Source organism: Euphorbia lathyris, chromosome 2 (genome assembly GCF_963576675.1).
Source record: "Euphorbia lathyris chromosome 2, ddEupLath1.1, whole genome shotgun sequence".
NCBI lineage: Eukaryota > Viridiplantae > Streptophyta > Magnoliopsida > Malpighiales > Euphorbiaceae > Euphorbia > Euphorbia lathyris.
Genome location: NC_088911.1, coordinates 20,790,555 through 20,809,372, shown reverse-complemented (window position 1 = coordinate 20,809,372; position 18,818 = coordinate 20,790,555). Strand labels below are relative to the sequence as shown.

Below are 18,818 nucleotides of genomic sequence, written 5' to 3'. Positions count from 1 at the left end.
GTTTACAATCGTCCTCCTGATATCAACACAAATTCTAAGTCCCTTTCTCCTAAAGCTACTGTTATTCCAAATGTCAAGGAGAAGCCTGTCCTCAAAGCTAGAAAGGAGGCTGGGGTTTCTTCAGTAGCCTTGCCTGGGTCTAGATTTGGGGCCCTGATGATTGAGGAAGTTCAAGAGTCAGACCAAGATGAGAATCATATGGATGAGAGTATTCCAGGATTAGAGTCTGTAGATCCAGTCGAGAAGGTGGTTGAATCTGTGAACCCGCTTTTTGTCTCTAAGGATGAAGCCCAGGGGGGGACCCTGACCCTTGCAGCTAGAAGGATGAAGAATTCAAATGAGGTTAGTATTCCTGTTCCTGGTATTGATCCTGGGATTGGGAAATCTATGGGAGTTAACAAAACTAATATGAAAAAGCTTAAAGGAAAACAAAAAAGTGGCCTTAACACTTTGGCGTTTCCAGATAAGAGGGGGCCCGGGGGTACCTCGGTAAGGCTCTCAGGAGCCCCTAGTAAATACCTAGCTTAGGGTAGGGGTGTGGTCAGTTGTCCTCCTTTCTATGGATTTGTTATTTTGGAATGTTAGGGGTGCGGCTAGCAAGGCTACCCGTATCCATATTAATGATCTTATTAAGCAGTTTAATCCATCTTGTTTTGCTCTTTTGGAAACTAAGATTAGTGGTGAGAAAGCAGATGAGGTGGTTAAGAAGTTTAAGAACTGGCACTGTGTTAGATCGGAGGCAACTGGCCGGGCTGGGGGGATTTGGCTTTTTTGGAGGCCAGATCGGATTCATTTTGATATTCTTAGCATGGATAAGCAGTTCATTCATTGTAAAGTGAGTATTTCCGGCAATACTCCCTTTTTTATTACCCTTGTGTATGCTGACCCTATCTTGTCTAATCGAAAACGGCTCTGGGAGGTTCTCTATTCTATGAGTGTCAGCATTTCGGAGCCCTGGTTTGTGGCGGGTGACTTCAATGATATCGCCTTTATGAGTGATCAGAGAGGGGGATCCAATCATTATGTTAATCGCTGTCTGCATCACAAGAATAGTATGGATTTATGTGGGCTTTCCGATCTGGGGGCTTCTGGTCATAAATTCACTTGGAAGCGTAATAATACTTTTGTTCGATTGGACAAAGTCTACGCTAATGTTTTAGCTCTAACTTCCTTCCCCGAGTGCTCTGTGTTGAACCTCCCATTCCGTCATTCGGATCATTGTCCTATTTTGTTTAGACTTTTGAGAGGTAAGCATCCTAGGGGTAAGAGACCGTTCCGGTATCAGTTGGCTTGGGAGTCCCATCCTAAGTTTAAAGAGTTCGTTCATGAGAGTTGGAGACCTCATTCGTATGTACTGCAAGCTGCTGAAGGGTTCAGGAATAAGGTGCAGGGGTGTAATAGGAATGTGTTTGGGCATATTATCAGAAGGAAGAACAAGTTATTAAAGAGGATGGAGGGCATTCAACGCAGGTTGGAGGGGAGGTTTGATCATAGCCTTGAGGGCCTCCTCAGAACCCTTCAGAAGGAGCTGGAGGCTGTGCTTAGGCAGGAGGAGTTCCTTTGGTTCCAGAAGTCTCGGAAGTCCTGGATTAGAGATGGCGATCGTAATACCAAATACTTCCATCTCTCTACCCTGATTAGAAGGCAGAGAAATAGAATTGAGGCCATTAAGGATTCTAATGGTGATTGGGTTTATGAAGATGAGGTTATTCGAAACTTAGCCCTGGATTTCTACAGAGAGCTGTTCAAAGAGGAACCTGTTCTTTTGGAGAGGGCTCACTCTATTGCTACATTTCCTTTAATCAGTGAGGATTGTAGTCAGGAGGCCTTTCAACCTATTTCCCGAAAAGAGATTGACCAAGCTATCTTCAGCATTGGGGCTTCTAAAGCTCCTGGGATTGATGGTCTTCCGGCGGGCTTTTACCATAAGCATTGGGATGTAGTGAAGGAAGGCATCTATAATTTTGTCTTGGGGGTGTTCAGTGGTTCGAAGGATATTGAGCTGGTTAATAGAACCCTCCTGGTTCTGATTCCTAAGATTGATAAGCCTTCTTCCTTTTTGCATATGAGACCTATCAGTCTTTGTAATGTTCTTTACAAAACTGTTACAAAGATTGTGGCTAATAGAATCCGTGGCATTCTTCCTGCGATCATTTGTCAGAATCAGGGTAGCTTTGTGCCTGGTAGACAAATGATGGATAATGTGGTGATCGCCCAAGAGATGGTCCACACGATGAAGATTAGGAAGGGGAGGAAAGGCATTGTGGCTCTGAAGCTGGATTTAGAGAAGGCCTATGATCGAATTAATTGGGATTTCTTGATGGAGAGCCTTGAGAGAGCTAGAATCCCGGACAGCTGGAGAAGTTTAATTAAGGTATGTATTTCTTCTCCTGTGTTTCAAGTTATGGTCAATGGGGATATGTCGGAGGAATTTTCCCCGGGCAGAGGAATCCGTCAGGGGGATCCTATGAGCCCTTTCCTTTTTGTTATTGCTATGGAGAGGCTCTCTCACCTGATTCAGGATGCGATTGATAATGGGAGTTTCCACCCTGTGGCGATCAACAGCTTCTGTCCCCAGGTGACTCACTTATTCTTTGCAGATGATGTCCTTATCTTTCTTGAGGGTAATGAGGAGCAGTTGAGAGTCATTATGGATATTCTGGATTGTTTTTGTTCGGCCTCTGGGCAGAAGCTTAATATCCAGAAATCTAGGATGATGTGCTCTAAGAATATGAATCAGAGAGTCTGTAAGAGATTAAGTGATCTCTCAGGTATTCCTCTTACTGATTCTCTTGGAAAGTATCTGGGCGTTCCCCTCCATAGTGAGCGTGTGTCTAAAGGCTCCTTCAAAGAGACTTTGGATAAAGCTAATTCGAAGTGTGCCACTTGGAAAGCCAAGACTCTGTCTCTCGCTGGCCGCCTCACGTTAATTCAATCTGTTAATTGTGCTGCTCCCAATCACATCATGCAGGCTTGTAAGCTTCCGGATCCTGTGCTTAATGATCTTGACAAGATTAACCGTAGGTTCCTGTGGGGGGAAGCTGCGGAGGGCAGGAAGATCCATCTTGTGCCTTGGAGTGAGGTTTGCCAGCCTAAAGATTCTGGGGGTCTGGGTATTAGGAAAGCAAAGGACAATAATAAAGTTTTATTAATGAAACTCCTTTGGCGTATGTGGCAAAACCCCTCCTCTCTTTGGGTTCGCCTCCTTTGTGGTAAGTATCGGAAAGACAAAATCTTCGGGGGCCCGAAAGAGAGAGTTGCTAATTGTTCCTTCCTCTGGAAAGGACTTAGTGCTGTGTTTGATGAGTTCTGCTCGGGAGTTGGCCTGGAGGTGGGGAATGGTAAGTCCATTAGTTTCTGGTTTGATAACTGGATTGGGGATAAACCATTAATTGAGGTGTGTTCTTCCCCCCCGCCTAGTGATATACGCAACTGGAGGATTGCCGATGTGGTTGACTCGGAAGGGGACTGGATCTGGTCAAAGTTTGATACTTTCTTTAGCCTTGAGACTCTCCTTAGAATGCGGGGAGTGAAGGTGAGTAATCAAGAGGAAGACTTGGATAGGCACTGTTGGGCGCTGACTAACAATGGAGTTTATTCTTGCAAATCGGCCTTTGAAGCTTTCTCTCTCTTTAGATCTGATCCTCCCTCGGATGTGTGGAAGTCGATTTGGACCCTTAAAGTTCCTTTCCGTATTAGGAGTTTCCTGTGGCTGGGCGTTAAGGACAGGCTTCTTACTAATTCGGATAGGCACAGAAGGCACTTGGCTGATTCTGGAGCTTGCAGTAGATGCAGAGGCCATGTTGAGACTTTGTGCCATGCTCTTAGAGATTGCTCTAATAGTAAAGAGGTTTGGAGGAAAATTCTCCCACACCATATTTTCTCTTCCTTCATGGCACATTCTGAGGTCGACTGGTTCTCTGATGGTGTTAGAGGAAAGTTGCTTCCATACATGGAGCATGGTGACATTTTCTTTGCTATTATCTGTCACCAAGTTTGGAAATGGAGAAACGAGGAGATTTTTTGAGATAAAACTGTTTTTATGACAAACTTAGCTGATTTCTTCTCGAAAAAACTTTTCTCTATTATCGATAGTTTCAAAGGAGAGTCCCTTGCCAGAGCCTCTCAGTGTTGTGATGTCCATCTCGTGGGATGGAGCAGGCCAAGAGAGGGGGTTGTGAAGCTGAATACTGATGGTTCCTGCCTCAGTAACGGTAAGATTGCGGCTGGAGGTGTGCTTAGAGATGTAGGGGGCGTCTGGCTTTCTGGGTTCTCCCAGAATTTAGGGTTGGGTTCTTCCTTTTCTGCGGAGCTCTGGGCTATTCTTACTGGAATCAATCTTGCTAAAAGGCTGGGTGTTAAGAGGCTCTCTGTGGAGTCTGATAATTTGGAAGCAATCAAAATGATTTCTGAGAATCATTCTATGGGTCTTAACAGTCGCAACCTCATCAAAGCTATTATAAGGCTTTGCTCCTCCTTTGAGTTCGTAGAGTTCAGACACATTTTTAGAGAGCAGAATCGTGTTGCTGATCGCTTGGCGGCGGCGGGCCATGAAGGGACGTTAGGCGTTACTACCCTTCCTGTTTCCCCTAGTTTCATCTCTCATCTTCTCTTAGAAGATAGGATTGGGGTTAGTTTCCCTAGGCTAATTCCTGGGTAGTTTGTTGTTATTCATTTTTCTTTTCCTTTTCTACCAAAAAAAAAAATAATAATAATAAATCTAAAAAATTAATAATACCGTTGTAAATAATTATTGTGATCATCACTAATTTTTAGAATCTTCCCTTCAAAAATTTCCTACAACATTTTACGTTATGTAGGAGATTCCGTAGGAGATTCTTACAGAACATGTTTGTACGAGAAAGTGTAGTTGTTTTCTATATTTTCTACATAGGCCCTAAATTGTAAATTTTATATGAAAGGAACCCTTACTGCTTATTTTGCCTAGAGCCTCTAAATTATCAGGACCGGCCCTGTTCACGAGCAGCTCATTAGTTCAGTTCATGCACTTCCATTGCGAACAAACCCTTAATTATGTTAATTAACTACATTGATTTAAATTTTTTTAACACAAAACTACATAGTTTTGAAATCTACAAAGCTAAAGTTTATACAAAACTACTTTGTTTTACATTTCCCCCTTTATAGAAATATTAATATTAAAAAAAAAAAATTGAATCAAATTTGCTCATAAGCATGTTTATGGATATTATAATCGAACTTGCTCATGAATCTATAATTGAGCCCGCTCGCGAGCTTTCGAACCGACTTTCGCCGTACTCAAGCTCAACTCTTTTACAAATCGAGTCAAACACAATCGAGCTTTTATCAAACCGAACACCAAGCCGCTCATGAGTGGCTAGACTTATTTACAGCTCTACCCATAATAGAGTAAAATTAAGGGTAGGGATTTTTCGGTTCTCATCAGAATCGAAGAAAAATATATGCAAAATCTCGTAAAATCTAGGGTGATAATGGATACAGTATCGCAGATAAGGTTATTCTCGCAACTTTATTTGTTTATTATTGAAGCAGGTGAGCTGGCCACCAGGGTTGACCTTCACCGGCCATCAGGTTTAGCTCGGCGAGTTGGACCTGCGAACCAGACAATTTTGACTGGTTCAATCCCAATTTAAAAGGGATTTAGTCTGTTTTGAATATTTGAAAAACCTGTAACGTTTAATTTGGTATTTTAGGTTTCCTTTGCCTATTCAAAGACCTTGGGTATCCATTCCCAAGGCACCATGTAAATCATCAGTGATCAGTTTATAATCTTTAACCTAGTTAACTGTAATTTTAGATTTCATTATTGACTATCCATTGCTATTGTGTAAACTTTATACATTTGAGAATTCATCTTCTCCTACCACCATCTGCCATTAAAGCACCAGAAAGCTTCCTCCATCTTTGTTTAAGGATTCTCAAGTTTCCTCCTCCAATTTCGGAAAGATGATTGCTTGAGTCGATAAATTTTAAAAGGGAAATTTACCCTCTTAATCTCTGCTTGCTTTTTAGATCTTTTTAGGAATTCTCAATTGGGTGTATATGTGACAATTGTTCTTCATCTTTAATATAAGTTCAGGATTGATTTTCAATTGTATTTTTTTTATCTATTTATGCTTCTACTTAATTATATTAAATCATTCAAAAGTCCAAACAATTACTTGGTTTATATTGCTAGTCTAAATTTGGCTGTCAATACTGGAGACTGTAGATATTGACAACATCACAACAAACAGACCTAAATATTTAAACCTTAGAGCTGGTTACGACCTGTAACAAAATTACGTGCTAGGAACCTTAGAATGATAAGTCAGTTTAATTGCCATAAGTTTATGCAACTCAAATTAGGTCCTCGATTATATTGTTTATTAGATTGAAATTCATATTATCGTATTGTTCCATATTACTTTAGGAGTTTATACTTTTTGTTTGGATCAACTTAGGAGTAGAATGCGGCTTTGAGGATTCGGTGAACAAGTGTAACGATCCACCTAGACTGGATCCATCGTCTTTGAATGAATATTCATGTCACTAATAAATCACTTTAAACAAGTTTAGGAGATTAATGAGACACTCTGTAAGTTTAGGTGTCAATAAATTTAAGGACCATTGATGTTAGCGGCGGAGCCAAAACTTTTCGTTTTGTTTATTGGCTAAAAATTATAACATTTTTACACTTTTTTATTTTTAGCTATAAATTATATATAACTTTCATAAAATCTAATTCAAAAATTAAGTTATTTGAGTTTCAAAAATAAGAAATTGATTTTTTTTATGGAAAAGATATATAATAAATTCTAAAAAAAAAATATAATAAATCCATTTGAAAAAATAAAGTTAAAATAAATAAAACTTCATAAAACAAAATTAGTTTGGTGAAGATTGAACTCATGACCTATCACTTTAAAATAGACATGGGCATGGGTCGGCCTGTCGGGCTTTTAATAAAACCCGACGAGCCCAAACCCAATCCGCAATAATTGAGTTGGGTTCGGACTCAGGCCGGGCCTGACACCAATTTCATATGTCCAAGCCCGGTTAAATGGGCCTGGATGGGCTCGCCGGCCCATGCCCATGTCTACTTTAAAATAAGTCTCTTAAACCAATTCAATCACTTTGAACTATTGAAATAGTATTATATAGGTTAAAAATAAACAAATACTCGGTGAGCTACACCGGACAAAACTAACAATAAATTCTCTGGACTCTGAACTCGCTCCGTCCCTGATTGATGTATTAAGCGGTTTTACGATATGTGAATAGTGTAAAAAAACAGATGTGTTGCAATTATTAATATGACTAGTTATAAAAGAAAGAGGAAATCAAAACATGCATGTTGCACTCAATTAGTTGAGTCCAAATAAAATAGGAGATTAGGACCGATTCTATTTCCAAAGGAGGTAAAGTATAGTAATAAGGGTTTCTTGTTCCTTACACTATTACTTTTGTTTCAATTCGAGTGGGTTTATCTATTTTAAACTTATCAAAAGTGGTTAAGAAGACATTTTCATTTTCATTTGATATGGTCAATCATGGTATTTTTAGTTCCTTCGTCCCATCAATACCTTCCAACTTATTTACAACCAGCCATTATAATTTATGAATATTATAGATTCCAGATAAATACATATTTTCTATAAATATACAATTTTTGCTTTTGTGGTTGGACCGACAAATAAATAAAATTATTAATTGATATGATTTGGCTACGAAACTTGACACATTATTACAAGAAACGCACATAAATAATTGGTGCCAGATCCTTTACAAAAATAAAATAATTGGTGCCAGATCAAGAGAACAATTTTAGAATTATCAGAGGTTACAAATTGTAATACTAATTAATATATTATTCCAAGCAATTGGTTGGATAATTGCATTACTAACTTAAAAATAAATCTTGGCTTGTATTGGCAATTACTTATAATTTAGGGAAACTATACAAATTCTCGTTTTTACAAATAGATTAATGTACATTTTTTTTTTGTTGTAGTAAAAAACTGTGTTCAAATCGTTAGCAAAATAAGCAATTTAATTAATGATATTAGTTGTGGTGAAACTCTTAACCTATTGGTATGTACTTACATTCTAGACAAATATACACAAAGAGCCTCGTATTCACCTAAAGATTCATTTGATTTTATCATCAGAGTGAAGTCGTCTATCAACAAGTTCTCTCTGATATTTTCCATGTCTTATCTCAAGTATCGGAAGACTTACATTGAGCCTCAGAATATATAGTATCAATCAATCCTCAACACAACTGGGTTTGAAGGGTTTCTCACATTTGAGATTGGGCAACGTGCATTGGTAGTTGACAAGTATTATGACTATTAGAAGCTTTCTGATTTCTGTTTCTCTTTCTCTATGTAATTTTCATCTAACTTTTAGTTAGTTTCCATACATTCCATCTTTTTTTCATCAGATTTATAGTCAATATTTGCCGATGTGGTAAGTTGACTCATTGCCTTTGTTAATATTGACTTTTTTTTTCTTTAAAAAATTTGCGCACAATGCGATTACATTAAGAAAGAAAGAAAAATCTCTACTCCATCCGGATGTGATTCGAACTCATGACTTCCCTAGTCATTTGTTAATGTAAATTTTTACCTACATAATCTATTGACTTGATGATGTAGCATATTAACTTCATGACTTAATAAATTGTGTTAATCAAATTAGTTTGTTTGCTAATGTAGTAAAACATAATATTGGTTTTTTTAAAAAGAAAATCATATTCTGCAACTTGTAAATGCCCGAAACTAGAATGATATATATATATATATATATTACTGTAATTTTTAAAGGAGGGAAAGGCAGGTGTGATATTAGAGTAAAATAGGAAAGTGAAGAAAGCAAGCTGGATCTGCAGGTGATATGCTAAAGATAGCTAATCAAGAAAACCAGTGAAGTATATACCATAACAAACAGCCTTTCCTTTAAACATTTAATGTTAGGAAACTTCAACATTACACAGGTACACACGCCTTTCTGATTTCGGTTTCACAAGCAAGCAACACCAAACTCCTACTATAAATACTATTACTAACATCATATCCACTCAACTTCTCATTAATTCCAATATTGATCATGACTTCCTTCAAAATTAGTTGCAATGATTTCACCATGTTTTGTTGCATTGTGTTAATTCTGCTAATTAGCTCAATGGCTACTGTTTCTTCCACATCTCTTACATTTGGTTTCTACCAATTTTCATGTCCATCAGCAGAAGCAATTGTCACCAAAACAGTCTCTCGCAATCCTGGCTTTGCTGCTGCCCTTATCAGGATGCATTTCCATGATTGCTTTGTCAGGGTATATTTTCTCTTATATATAGCTTCATATCTTAGTAATAATAATATATAGTGCATTTGTTGGTTACAATATGTTAATAAGGTGGGTGGAGACAAGGGGTTTCGGGAGTGCTGGAGCACCTCTAGCCGCTAGGAACCACCCCTTGTAGGGGTGCTTTAAGCTCCCGTAACACCATAGTCAAAGTGTAATTTTGCACCTGCAAACAAACTCGGTGGTTCTCTTAAATTCATATCTAGAGGTGTAACTGTCAAGAAACTAATAAAACTAAAAGTTTAAACTGATAGTTAAGACCTATTAATAAGTTTTATATTAATTTCTAACAATATATTTGTAAGAACGACAAAGGGTCATGGAGGGTCCGTCGACCCCCTTATGAAGGTAAATTAAAAAAAAAATTACATTACAACGGATATTTCCGTCGCTAGATATAAAATTCCATGAATAGTCCTATTTTTCCAGAATTCGTGTCAAATTTGACCTCGCTGTGGAAATGGGGACGGATTGTGCCGTCCTCAAAAATATGTAACTTTTCTCCATTGAATTTGTCAATTTGACCTCTATTTGATTCTGATTCCGCCAATGTTAATATTCGATTCTGATCAGGGCTGTGACGCTTCAGTGCTGCTAGAATCCACACCTGAGAACAAATCAGAGAAAGACCATCCAGCAAATAACCCAAGCTTACGCGGATTCGAGGTGATCAACGAAGCCAAATCCCAAATCGAACAAGAATGCCCCAACACAGTATCATGCGCAGACATTATAGCATTTGCAGCACGCGATAGCGCCTACGAACTGGGCAGAATTTACTACCCTGTACCAGCAGGACGCCGTGACGGTCTCGTCTCCAATTACGACGAAGTAGCCCAAAACTTACCCAAATTCACATCAAACGCAGCCGAGCTAGCCCAAACCTTCGCCCAAAAAGGCCTCTCCGTCGATGAAATGGTGACACTATCAGGCGCACATTCAATCGGCATCGCACATTGTTCTTCATTTATGAACCGTCTATACAATTTCAGTGGAACTGGTGATGTTGATCCTTCACTTGATCCAGAATACGCAGCGTTTTTGAAGACTAAATGTAGGCCAAATAATGGGGTTGATTTAGTAGTGCCGTTTGATCAAGAAACTCCTAAATGTCTAGACAATGGGTATTATGCTGGATTGGTGAAGAGACGTGGTTTACTTGGTTCGGACCAGGCATTGATGAACAGCTCAATTACAGAGGAGATGGTGTTAGATAATGCTAGAGATGGTGGAATATGGGCTACTAAGTTTGCTATGGCTATGGTTCATATGGGTTCTATTGATGTTCTTACTGGAACTTATGGTCAAATCAGGAAACGTTGCAGCTTTGTTAATTAAGGCCATTACTGAATTTTTAGTTAGCATTAGAAAAAGCTTATAATATGTTACAATTAATTAAATCAAATTGTAAGTTGAACTACAGATTGAGATTAATTAAAAAGAATCATTGTTTTGTGTGAGTAAGAAATTTACTTTTTGGGTTGAGGTTTAAAATTTCTCTTGGAATTTCTATGGAAATGGTAATCCTCATTACTTTCAACATGGAACAATTTTAGTCTAAACAGTTGGGCAACATCCTCTAACTAGTAGAGGTGCAAAAAATAAGGGTTGGGTTTAAATTTTGGTTACCCATATCTAGGTCTAAATGGAATTGTTTTGATTTAGATTGGGAAAAAATATCTAAATTAGGGTGCAATCAATATTTTATTTGGACTTTCCAGACCACATTATAAAGTGCAATACATTGCTAGTATACCGCGCTGCGTCCCCTTTGGTTCCAGCGTTTTGCTTCACCTGACTTCGTCTCTAAACATATATGCAAGAATTATGTATTATACGTTATGTTATTTAGGTCCAAAATTTCTTCATGTATCGTTATTTGAGTCCAAAACTATTTAAAGTTGAAAACATTGCGGATAAAATTTTATTATTTTATATGGTATATCAGTACTTCAAAAAAAAAAGTTTTAGCAACAAACCGTCTTTTTATTATTATTACAAAGTTAGCAACAAATTTAAAGCTGATTTGTGAATTTTCTTTGGCAAAAAGCATCATTGGGTCTCTGATTTTTCATTTTTTGGTTCATTAAACTTTTGATCTTTTATTTGGATACATTAAGTTTCTCATCATTTATTTCTGGTCTCATTAAGTCATTTATGACCAAATTAGTAAGTTATGAACATCTAACTCTGTTAAAAATACATTATTAACTTTATTTGTATTTTGTTTCAAAAAAAAACTTTATTTTTTTTTTTTTTTTTTTTTTGGTAGAAAAGGAAAAGAAAAACGAATAACAACAAACTACCCAGGAATTAGCCTAGGGAAGCTAACCCCAATCCTATCTTCTAAGAGAAGATGAGAGATGAAACTAGGGGAAACAGGAAGGGTAGTAACGCCTAACGTCCCTTCATGGCCCGCCGCCGCCAAGCGATCAGCAACACGATTCTGCTCTCTAAAAATGTGTCTGAACTCTACGAACTCAAAGGAGGAGCAAAGCCTTATAATAGCTTTGATGAGGTTGCGACTGTTAAGACCCATAGAATGATTCTCAGAAATCATTTTGATTGCTTCCAAATTATCAGACTCCACAGAGAGCCTCTTAACACCCAGCCTTTTAGCAAGATTGATTCCAGTAAGAATAGCCCAGAGCTCCGCAGAAAAGGAAGAACCCAACCCTAAATTCTGGGAGAACCCAGAAAGCCAGACGCCCCCTACATCTCTAAGCACACCTCCAGCCGCAATCTTACCGTTACTGAGGCAGGAACCATCAGTATTCAGCTTCACAACCCCCTCTCTTGGCCTGCTCCATCCCACGAGATGGACATCACAACACTGAGAGGCTCTGGCAAGGGACTCTCCTTTGAAACTATCGATAATAGAGAAAAGTTTTTTCGAGAAGAAATCAGCTAAGTTTGTCATAAAAACAGTTTTATCTCCAAAAATCTCCTCGTTTCTCCATTTCCAAACTTGGTGACAGATAATAGCAAAGAAAATGTCACCATGCTCCATGTATGGAAGCAACTTTCCTCTAACACCATCAAGAGACTGTTAAAAAAAACTTTATTAATATTTGAAATTATTAAAAAAATATTTTTGCAGTTTGAATTAAGATTTTTAAAATTTTCCTACAACCACATTACACATCCAAAACTGCTTTCACATAGTGAAAAAATACAAATTTCGAATGCAGGTGCAATGAATAACCGTCTGTTAACTGAATTTTATGTTCAAAATTAAGTTTTTGGTCATCAAGAGCTTAATAAGACCAAAAATAAATAATTAGAGGTTTAATGTATCCAAATAAAAGATCACAAGGTTAATGAACCAAAAAATAAAAGATCTAAGAGTCTAATGATGCTTTTTGCCATTTTCTTTTTGGGCTAATTACAAATCTAATCCAGTTAAAAGGGGTCTTTTACATATCTAACCCACTTTACTTTCATCTTACCAAATTAGACACTTTCAAACATTTTGGACAAAATTACCCTTAGTTCTATTCAATCATCGATCTTCTTCTTCTTCTTCTTCTTCTTCTTCTTCTTCTTCTTCGTTTCAACTTCTTCTTCGGTTCATCTTGTTCAATTTCTGATACCAATCATTAGCGATTTTTGAGATTATTGACGTATTATGTTCAATTTTCCGTAGAAATGGTATGTTTTTAGCTTATACGCTTGCTTTTCTCGTTGGTCTTGCCTCTTTCTTCATCTGTAATAGTATCGTTTCAATTTTCTCAATTTTCCACAATTTTTCTAAATTTTCCTCCATTGCTGTCGCATTTGTGACGAAATTTGTCGCATTTCATCACAAATCCGACAAGAGTTGTCGCATTTCGTCGCAAATGCAACAACTCTTGTCGCATATGTGACGAAATGCGACAATGCGACAAGAGTTGTCACATTTGCGACGAAATGCGACAATGGTTGTCGCATTTGTGACGAAATGCGATAAATTTCGTCACAAATGCGACATCAATAGAGGAAAATTTAGAAAAATTATGGAAAATAGAGAAAATTGAAACGAAACCATTACAGATGAAGAAAGAGGCAAGACCAACGAGAAAAGCAAGCGTATAAGATAAAAACATACCATTTCTACGGAAAATTGAACATAATACGTCAATAATCTCAAAAATAGCTAATGATTGGTATCAGAAATTGAACAAGATGAACCGAAGAAGAAGTTGAAACGAAGAAGAAGAAGAAGAAGAAGAAGAAGAATCAGAAGTAGATCGATGATTGAATAGAATTAAGGGTAATTTTGTCCAAAATGGTTGAAAGTGTATAATTTGGTAAGATGAAAGCAAAGTGGATTAGATATGTAAAAGACCCCTCTTAATTGGGCTAGATTTGTAATTAGCCCTTTCTTTTTCTTCTCAATTTTGCTCTATTTAATGGGCCATATATTTTCAAAACCCACAATCTAGTTAAAAGGCCAGAAATATATAGTGGTTACCTTACCTGGACATTATTTGGGCCCAGATCCAAGTAAAGGGCTTTCCTAAATAAATACCCAGAGTGGGGTCAATAAGGTAACTTTACCAAAACCCACAAAAATTAAAATCCCTTCCGATATAAACCATAGACTTGAAACCCTAGCCGAAAATCTCCGTTTCATTGTTCTCTGAATCGGCGGGAAAGATGCAGATCTTCGTGAAGACCTTGACTGGGAAAACCATAACCCTCGAGGTTGAGTCCTCAGATACCATTGAAAATGTGAAGGCGAAGATCCAAGACAAGGAAGGAATCCCACCGGACCAGCAGAGACTCATCTTCGCCGGGAAACAACTGGAAGATGGAAGGACACTCGCCGATTACAACATCCAGAAAGAATCGACTCTGCACCTGGTGCTCCGATTGAGGGGTGGTGCCAAGAAGAGAAAGAAGAAGACCTATACAAAGCCAAAGAAGATCAAGCACAAGAAGAAGAAGGTGAAGCTCGCTGTCCTTCAGTTTTACAAGGTTGATGATAGCGGCAAGGTGCAGAGGTTGAGGAAGGAGTGCCCGAATGCTGAGTGCGGAGCCGGTACTTTTATGGCCAATCATTTTGATAGGCACTACTGTGGTAAGTGTGGCCTTACCTATGTTTATCAGAAAGCCGGCGGCGACTGATTTTGAGATTGATTATGCTTCGATTTGTTGAATATTATCGTTTTATTTTGCAGACTTGGTAGTTTATGTTTTAGCAGTTTGTTTGGATGCCAATTTTTGGAAATTATGGATAATTAGCTATTTACATTTCCTTATTGGTCATGATGCTGTTTGTTTCAAGTTCATATATTAAGCTAAGCATACATGAAATCTACAGAAAAGTCTTTTAAATATGATGGTTATAATAATATAGTGGCGCAACCAATGTATTTTAATCCTAAATTCAAACACCAAAAGCACACAGGAAGTGTATGAACTTTGAATTGCAGCACCAATTATGGGGATGATTTTGAAAATGCAAAATTGATGAACTTGTCTATCTTTTAGCAAGTTGCATAATTGATTTCTCTGTTTGATATGCATTTTTTTTTCTCTGTTTGAAATTCATGTTGCTAATTGATCAATGATATTGTGTCTTCCCCCTTTTTTTGGAATGTAATTTTGCTGGGTGTGCCAAAGATTTAAATGTTCTCAAACTTCATAGTATGCTTCTGATTTCTATAAAAGATTGTTCAATATGAACATGAATTTAAAAGATAAAAAACATTCTTGGATTTCCGTGGAAGATTAAAGAAAAAAAAAACAAGTGGGATGAACTTGAACATATTTGGATCTTCAGATTGAATTATTTGTTCTGGATTAACTTGTTTATTTATTAATTATTATGCCTTGAAGTTTGTAGTACCCAGACAGGATTTTTTCATCATCTTCACTTCAGTCCTTAATTCTGGATGCTCATTCCTTCTTGTAATGTTTTCAAAAGTATAGAATATTGCTGACTCCTTGAGAAGTTTCTGATAAATCACTTCCCAAGTTAGTTGGGATTTTCCTGATAAATCACTTCCCAAGTTAGTTGGGATTTTCGCTATGCTCTTTAGAGAAATTTAACACCATCGATATCCCCAACCACAACACAATCTCCATTATTTTGAGATGAGATTCTAAAATAGCTTCAAGGTTTTTGTTTTTGAGGAAGAGTTAATTTATGTTCTATCATACAAAACAATTCAATTTCGATCCCAATGCTGATAAAATGCAGCAATTAAAGGTACCATTAATAGAAATCGATACAACAAATGAATGTGCCGTTAAACTCTCTATGCCTCAGCGCGTTATGTCATGTTTTCACCCTAATTATGAATAGGAATTGATAGATCGGATATTGCTTGTGAGAGAGATGACTCCGGATTGTTTGGTGACAATGATACAATTACCATGTGTCAATTTCTGTTTGAGAGTTTTAGTTGAGTCTTTGATAAATGCATAGCACGTGTGAAATGTATATGGCAAGATTCATGACCAAGCAGACAGTTTCATGAATTATTTCCCAAATTGATCCAAATTATCAACGTTAGGGTAAAATTGCTCTTGACTACAAACACTAAGGGTATAATTGCATCATTTTAGATGTTAGGGATAAAATTGTTCATTACCCAACACGTTAGGGGTATTTTTGCACCTTAACCCTTTTTTTTCGAAGAAAAATAAGTTCTATTAAATGAAATCAACATATACGAAATGTAAAATAAAATCTGGAGGGACAGTACTCACTTCATAAGTTCTGACAAGGAATGAGAAGATCTAGCTAAAACATAGGCAATCCCATTTATAGAACGACCTATAAATCTGACAGAAATGTTATTGATACTAGAAATATGACTTTTATAATTTTTTATAATTGAACCATAAGAAGAACGAAAGTATGCTTGATGAATATGCTCCACCACTGACAACACATCTGATCCCCACCTCCACACCATCCAAACCCTTGAATTTGATCCACCTAAGAGCCTCTCGAAAATCAATAGCTTCACATTCCCTAACCGAAAAGTTTATAGGAATACGATAATGAAAAATAATAAATGGTTTGTAATTTTGGACAAGTTCTATTAAAACGCCAACTGTTCATGGGTTGTCCAGTCCATGACAGTTCCAGGCTAACAGATTCATGATGATTGGTGGGTTAGTCCAGCACAGCTTACCTGTAACCTGTTTTTTGGATCCATAATTAAACTATTATTTGAAACTGCCTCCGCCTTAAAACATCTTATTTCCTTCTACGTTTTACTTTCATAACTACAATATGTTCGCCAGATTCATGTTGTGATCCATGATTTATGCCCTCCTTCAATTTAGAAAAAGGCTAATTACAAATCTAGTCCAATTAAGAGGGGCCTTTTACATATCTAACTCACTTTGTTTCCATCTTACCAAATTAGACACTTTCAACCATTTTGGACAAAATTACCCTTAGTTCTATTCAATCATCGATCTTCTTCTTCTTCTTCTTCTTATTCTTCTTCTTCTTCTTCAATTTCTGATACTAATCATTATCGATTTTTGAGATTATTGACGTATTATGTTCAATTTCCCGTAGAAATGGTATGTTTTTAGCTTATACGCTTGCTTTTCTCATTGGTCTTGCTTCTTTCTTCATCTGTAATGATATCATTTCAATTTCCTCTATTTCCCACAAATTTTCTCAATTTTCCTCCATTGCTGTCGCATTTATGACGAAATTTGTGACGAAATGCGACAAGAGCTGTCACATTTGTGACGAATGCGACAACTACAATTGATATGCAAGAGTTATGTATATCAATTGTGTTATTTGGGTCCAAAATTTATTCATGTACTGTTATTATTGAGTACAAAATTGTTTAAATTTGGAAGTATTGAGGAGAAAATTTTATTATTATTATTTTTTTGATAGAAATTTTTTCATTATTTCTTACTTAGAAGTGTATTTACACTTAAAACAAAAAGTTAGCAACAATATTTTTTATTTCTTAAAAAGTTAGCAACAAATTTAAACTTATCTGTTAATTTTTTTTCTCTCTAAATTTTGCTCTATTTAGTGGGCCATATATCTTCAAAACCCACAATCTAGTTAAAAGGCCAGAAACCTGGAAATTATTTGGGCCCAGATCCAAGTAAAGGGCTTTGGTAAATAAATAATCAGAGAGGGGGCAATAAGATAGTTTTATCAAAACCCTAAAAATCCCTTCCGATATAAACCAAAGACTTGAAACCCTAGCCGAAAATCTCCGTTTCCTTGCTCTCTGCATCGGTCGGCAAATATGCAGATCTTCGTGAAAACTTTGACGGGTAAGACCATAACTCTTGAGGTTGAGTCCTCAGACACCATAGACAATGTGAAGGCAAAGATCCAAGACAAGGAAGGAATCCCACCGGACCAGCAGAGACTCATCTTCGCCGGGAAACAACTGGAAGATGGAAGGACTCTCGCCGATTACAACATCCAGAAAGAATCGACTCTGCACCTGGTGCTCCGATTGAGGGGTGGTGCCAAGAAGAGAAAGAAGAAGACCTATACAAAGCCAAAGAAGATCAAGCACAAGAAGAAGAAGGTGAAGCTCGCTGTCCTTCAGTTTTACAAGGTTGATGATAGCGGTAAGGTGCAGAGGTTGAGGAAAGAGTGCCCGAACGCCGAGTGCGGAGCCGGTACTTTTATGGCCAATCATTTTGACAGGCACTACTGTGGTAAGTGTGGCCTTACCTATGTTTATCAGAAAGCCGGCGGCGACTGATTTTGAGATTGATTATGCTTTCAATTTGTTGAATATTATCGTTTTATTTTGCAGACCTGGTAGTTTATGTTTTAGTAGTTTGTTTGGATGCCAATTTTTGGAAATTATGGATAATTAGCTATTTACATTTACTTATTGGTCATGATGCTGTTTGTTTGAGCTTCATATATTAAGCTAAGCATACAGGAAATATACAGAGAACTCCTCTAAGTAAGATGGTTATAATAATATAGTGGCGCATCCAATGTATTTTAATCCGAAATTGAAACACCAAAAGTACACAGGAAGTGTTTGAACTTTGAATTGCAGCACAAATTGTTGGGATGATTTGGAACATGCAAAATTGAAGAACTTGTCTATAATTTAGCAAGTGCCTTTATGTTCTCTGTTTGAAATTCATGTTGCTAATTGATCAATGATATTGTTCTTCCCTTTTTTTTTAATGTTATTTTGCTGGGTGTGCCTAAGATTTAAATGCTCTCAAACTTCAAAGTATGCTATTGATTTCTATCAAAGTTTGTTCAATATGAACATGAATTTGAAAAAATAAAAAACAGAACTTTGAATTGCAGCACAAATTGTTGGGATGATTTGGAACATGCAAAATTGAAGAACTTGTCTATAATTTAGCAAGTGCCTTTATGTTCTCTGTTTGAAATTCATGTTGCTAATTGATCAATGATATTGTTCTTCCCTTTTTTTTTAATGTTATTTTGCTGGGTGTGCCTAAGATTTAAATGCTCTCAAACTTCAAAGTATGCTACTGATTTC

General features: G+C 37.0%; 2 protein-coding genes across 2 annotated transcripts; both read left to right on the top strand.

The window, feature by feature from the left end:
* Positions 1-9,064: 9,064 nt before the first annotated feature.
* Positions 9,065-10,816, top strand: LOC136220263 (peroxidase 5-like). The gene is made up of 2 exons (XM_066008067.1): positions 9,065-9,318; positions 9,922-10,816. Exons 1-2 carry the CDS (start codon positions 9,094-9,096, stop codon positions 10,684-10,686), a joined length of 990 nt encoding a protein of 329 aa, XP_065864139.1. The 5' UTR covers positions 9,065-9,093; the 3' UTR covers positions 10,687-10,816.
* Positions 10,817-13,905: 3,089 nt separating this feature from the next.
* LOC136216727 (uncharacterized) lies at positions 13,906-18,178 on the top strand. Its single transcript, XM_066003283.1, has 3 exons — positions 13,906-14,455; positions 14,511-14,605; positions 17,526-18,178. The coding sequence occupies exons 1-3, from the start codon at positions 13,987-13,989 to the stop codon at positions 18,045-18,047; spliced, it is 1,086 nt and encodes a 361-aa protein (XP_065859355.1). The 5' UTR covers positions 13,906-13,986; the 3' UTR covers positions 18,048-18,178.
* Positions 18,179-18,818: the final 640 nt, after the last annotated feature.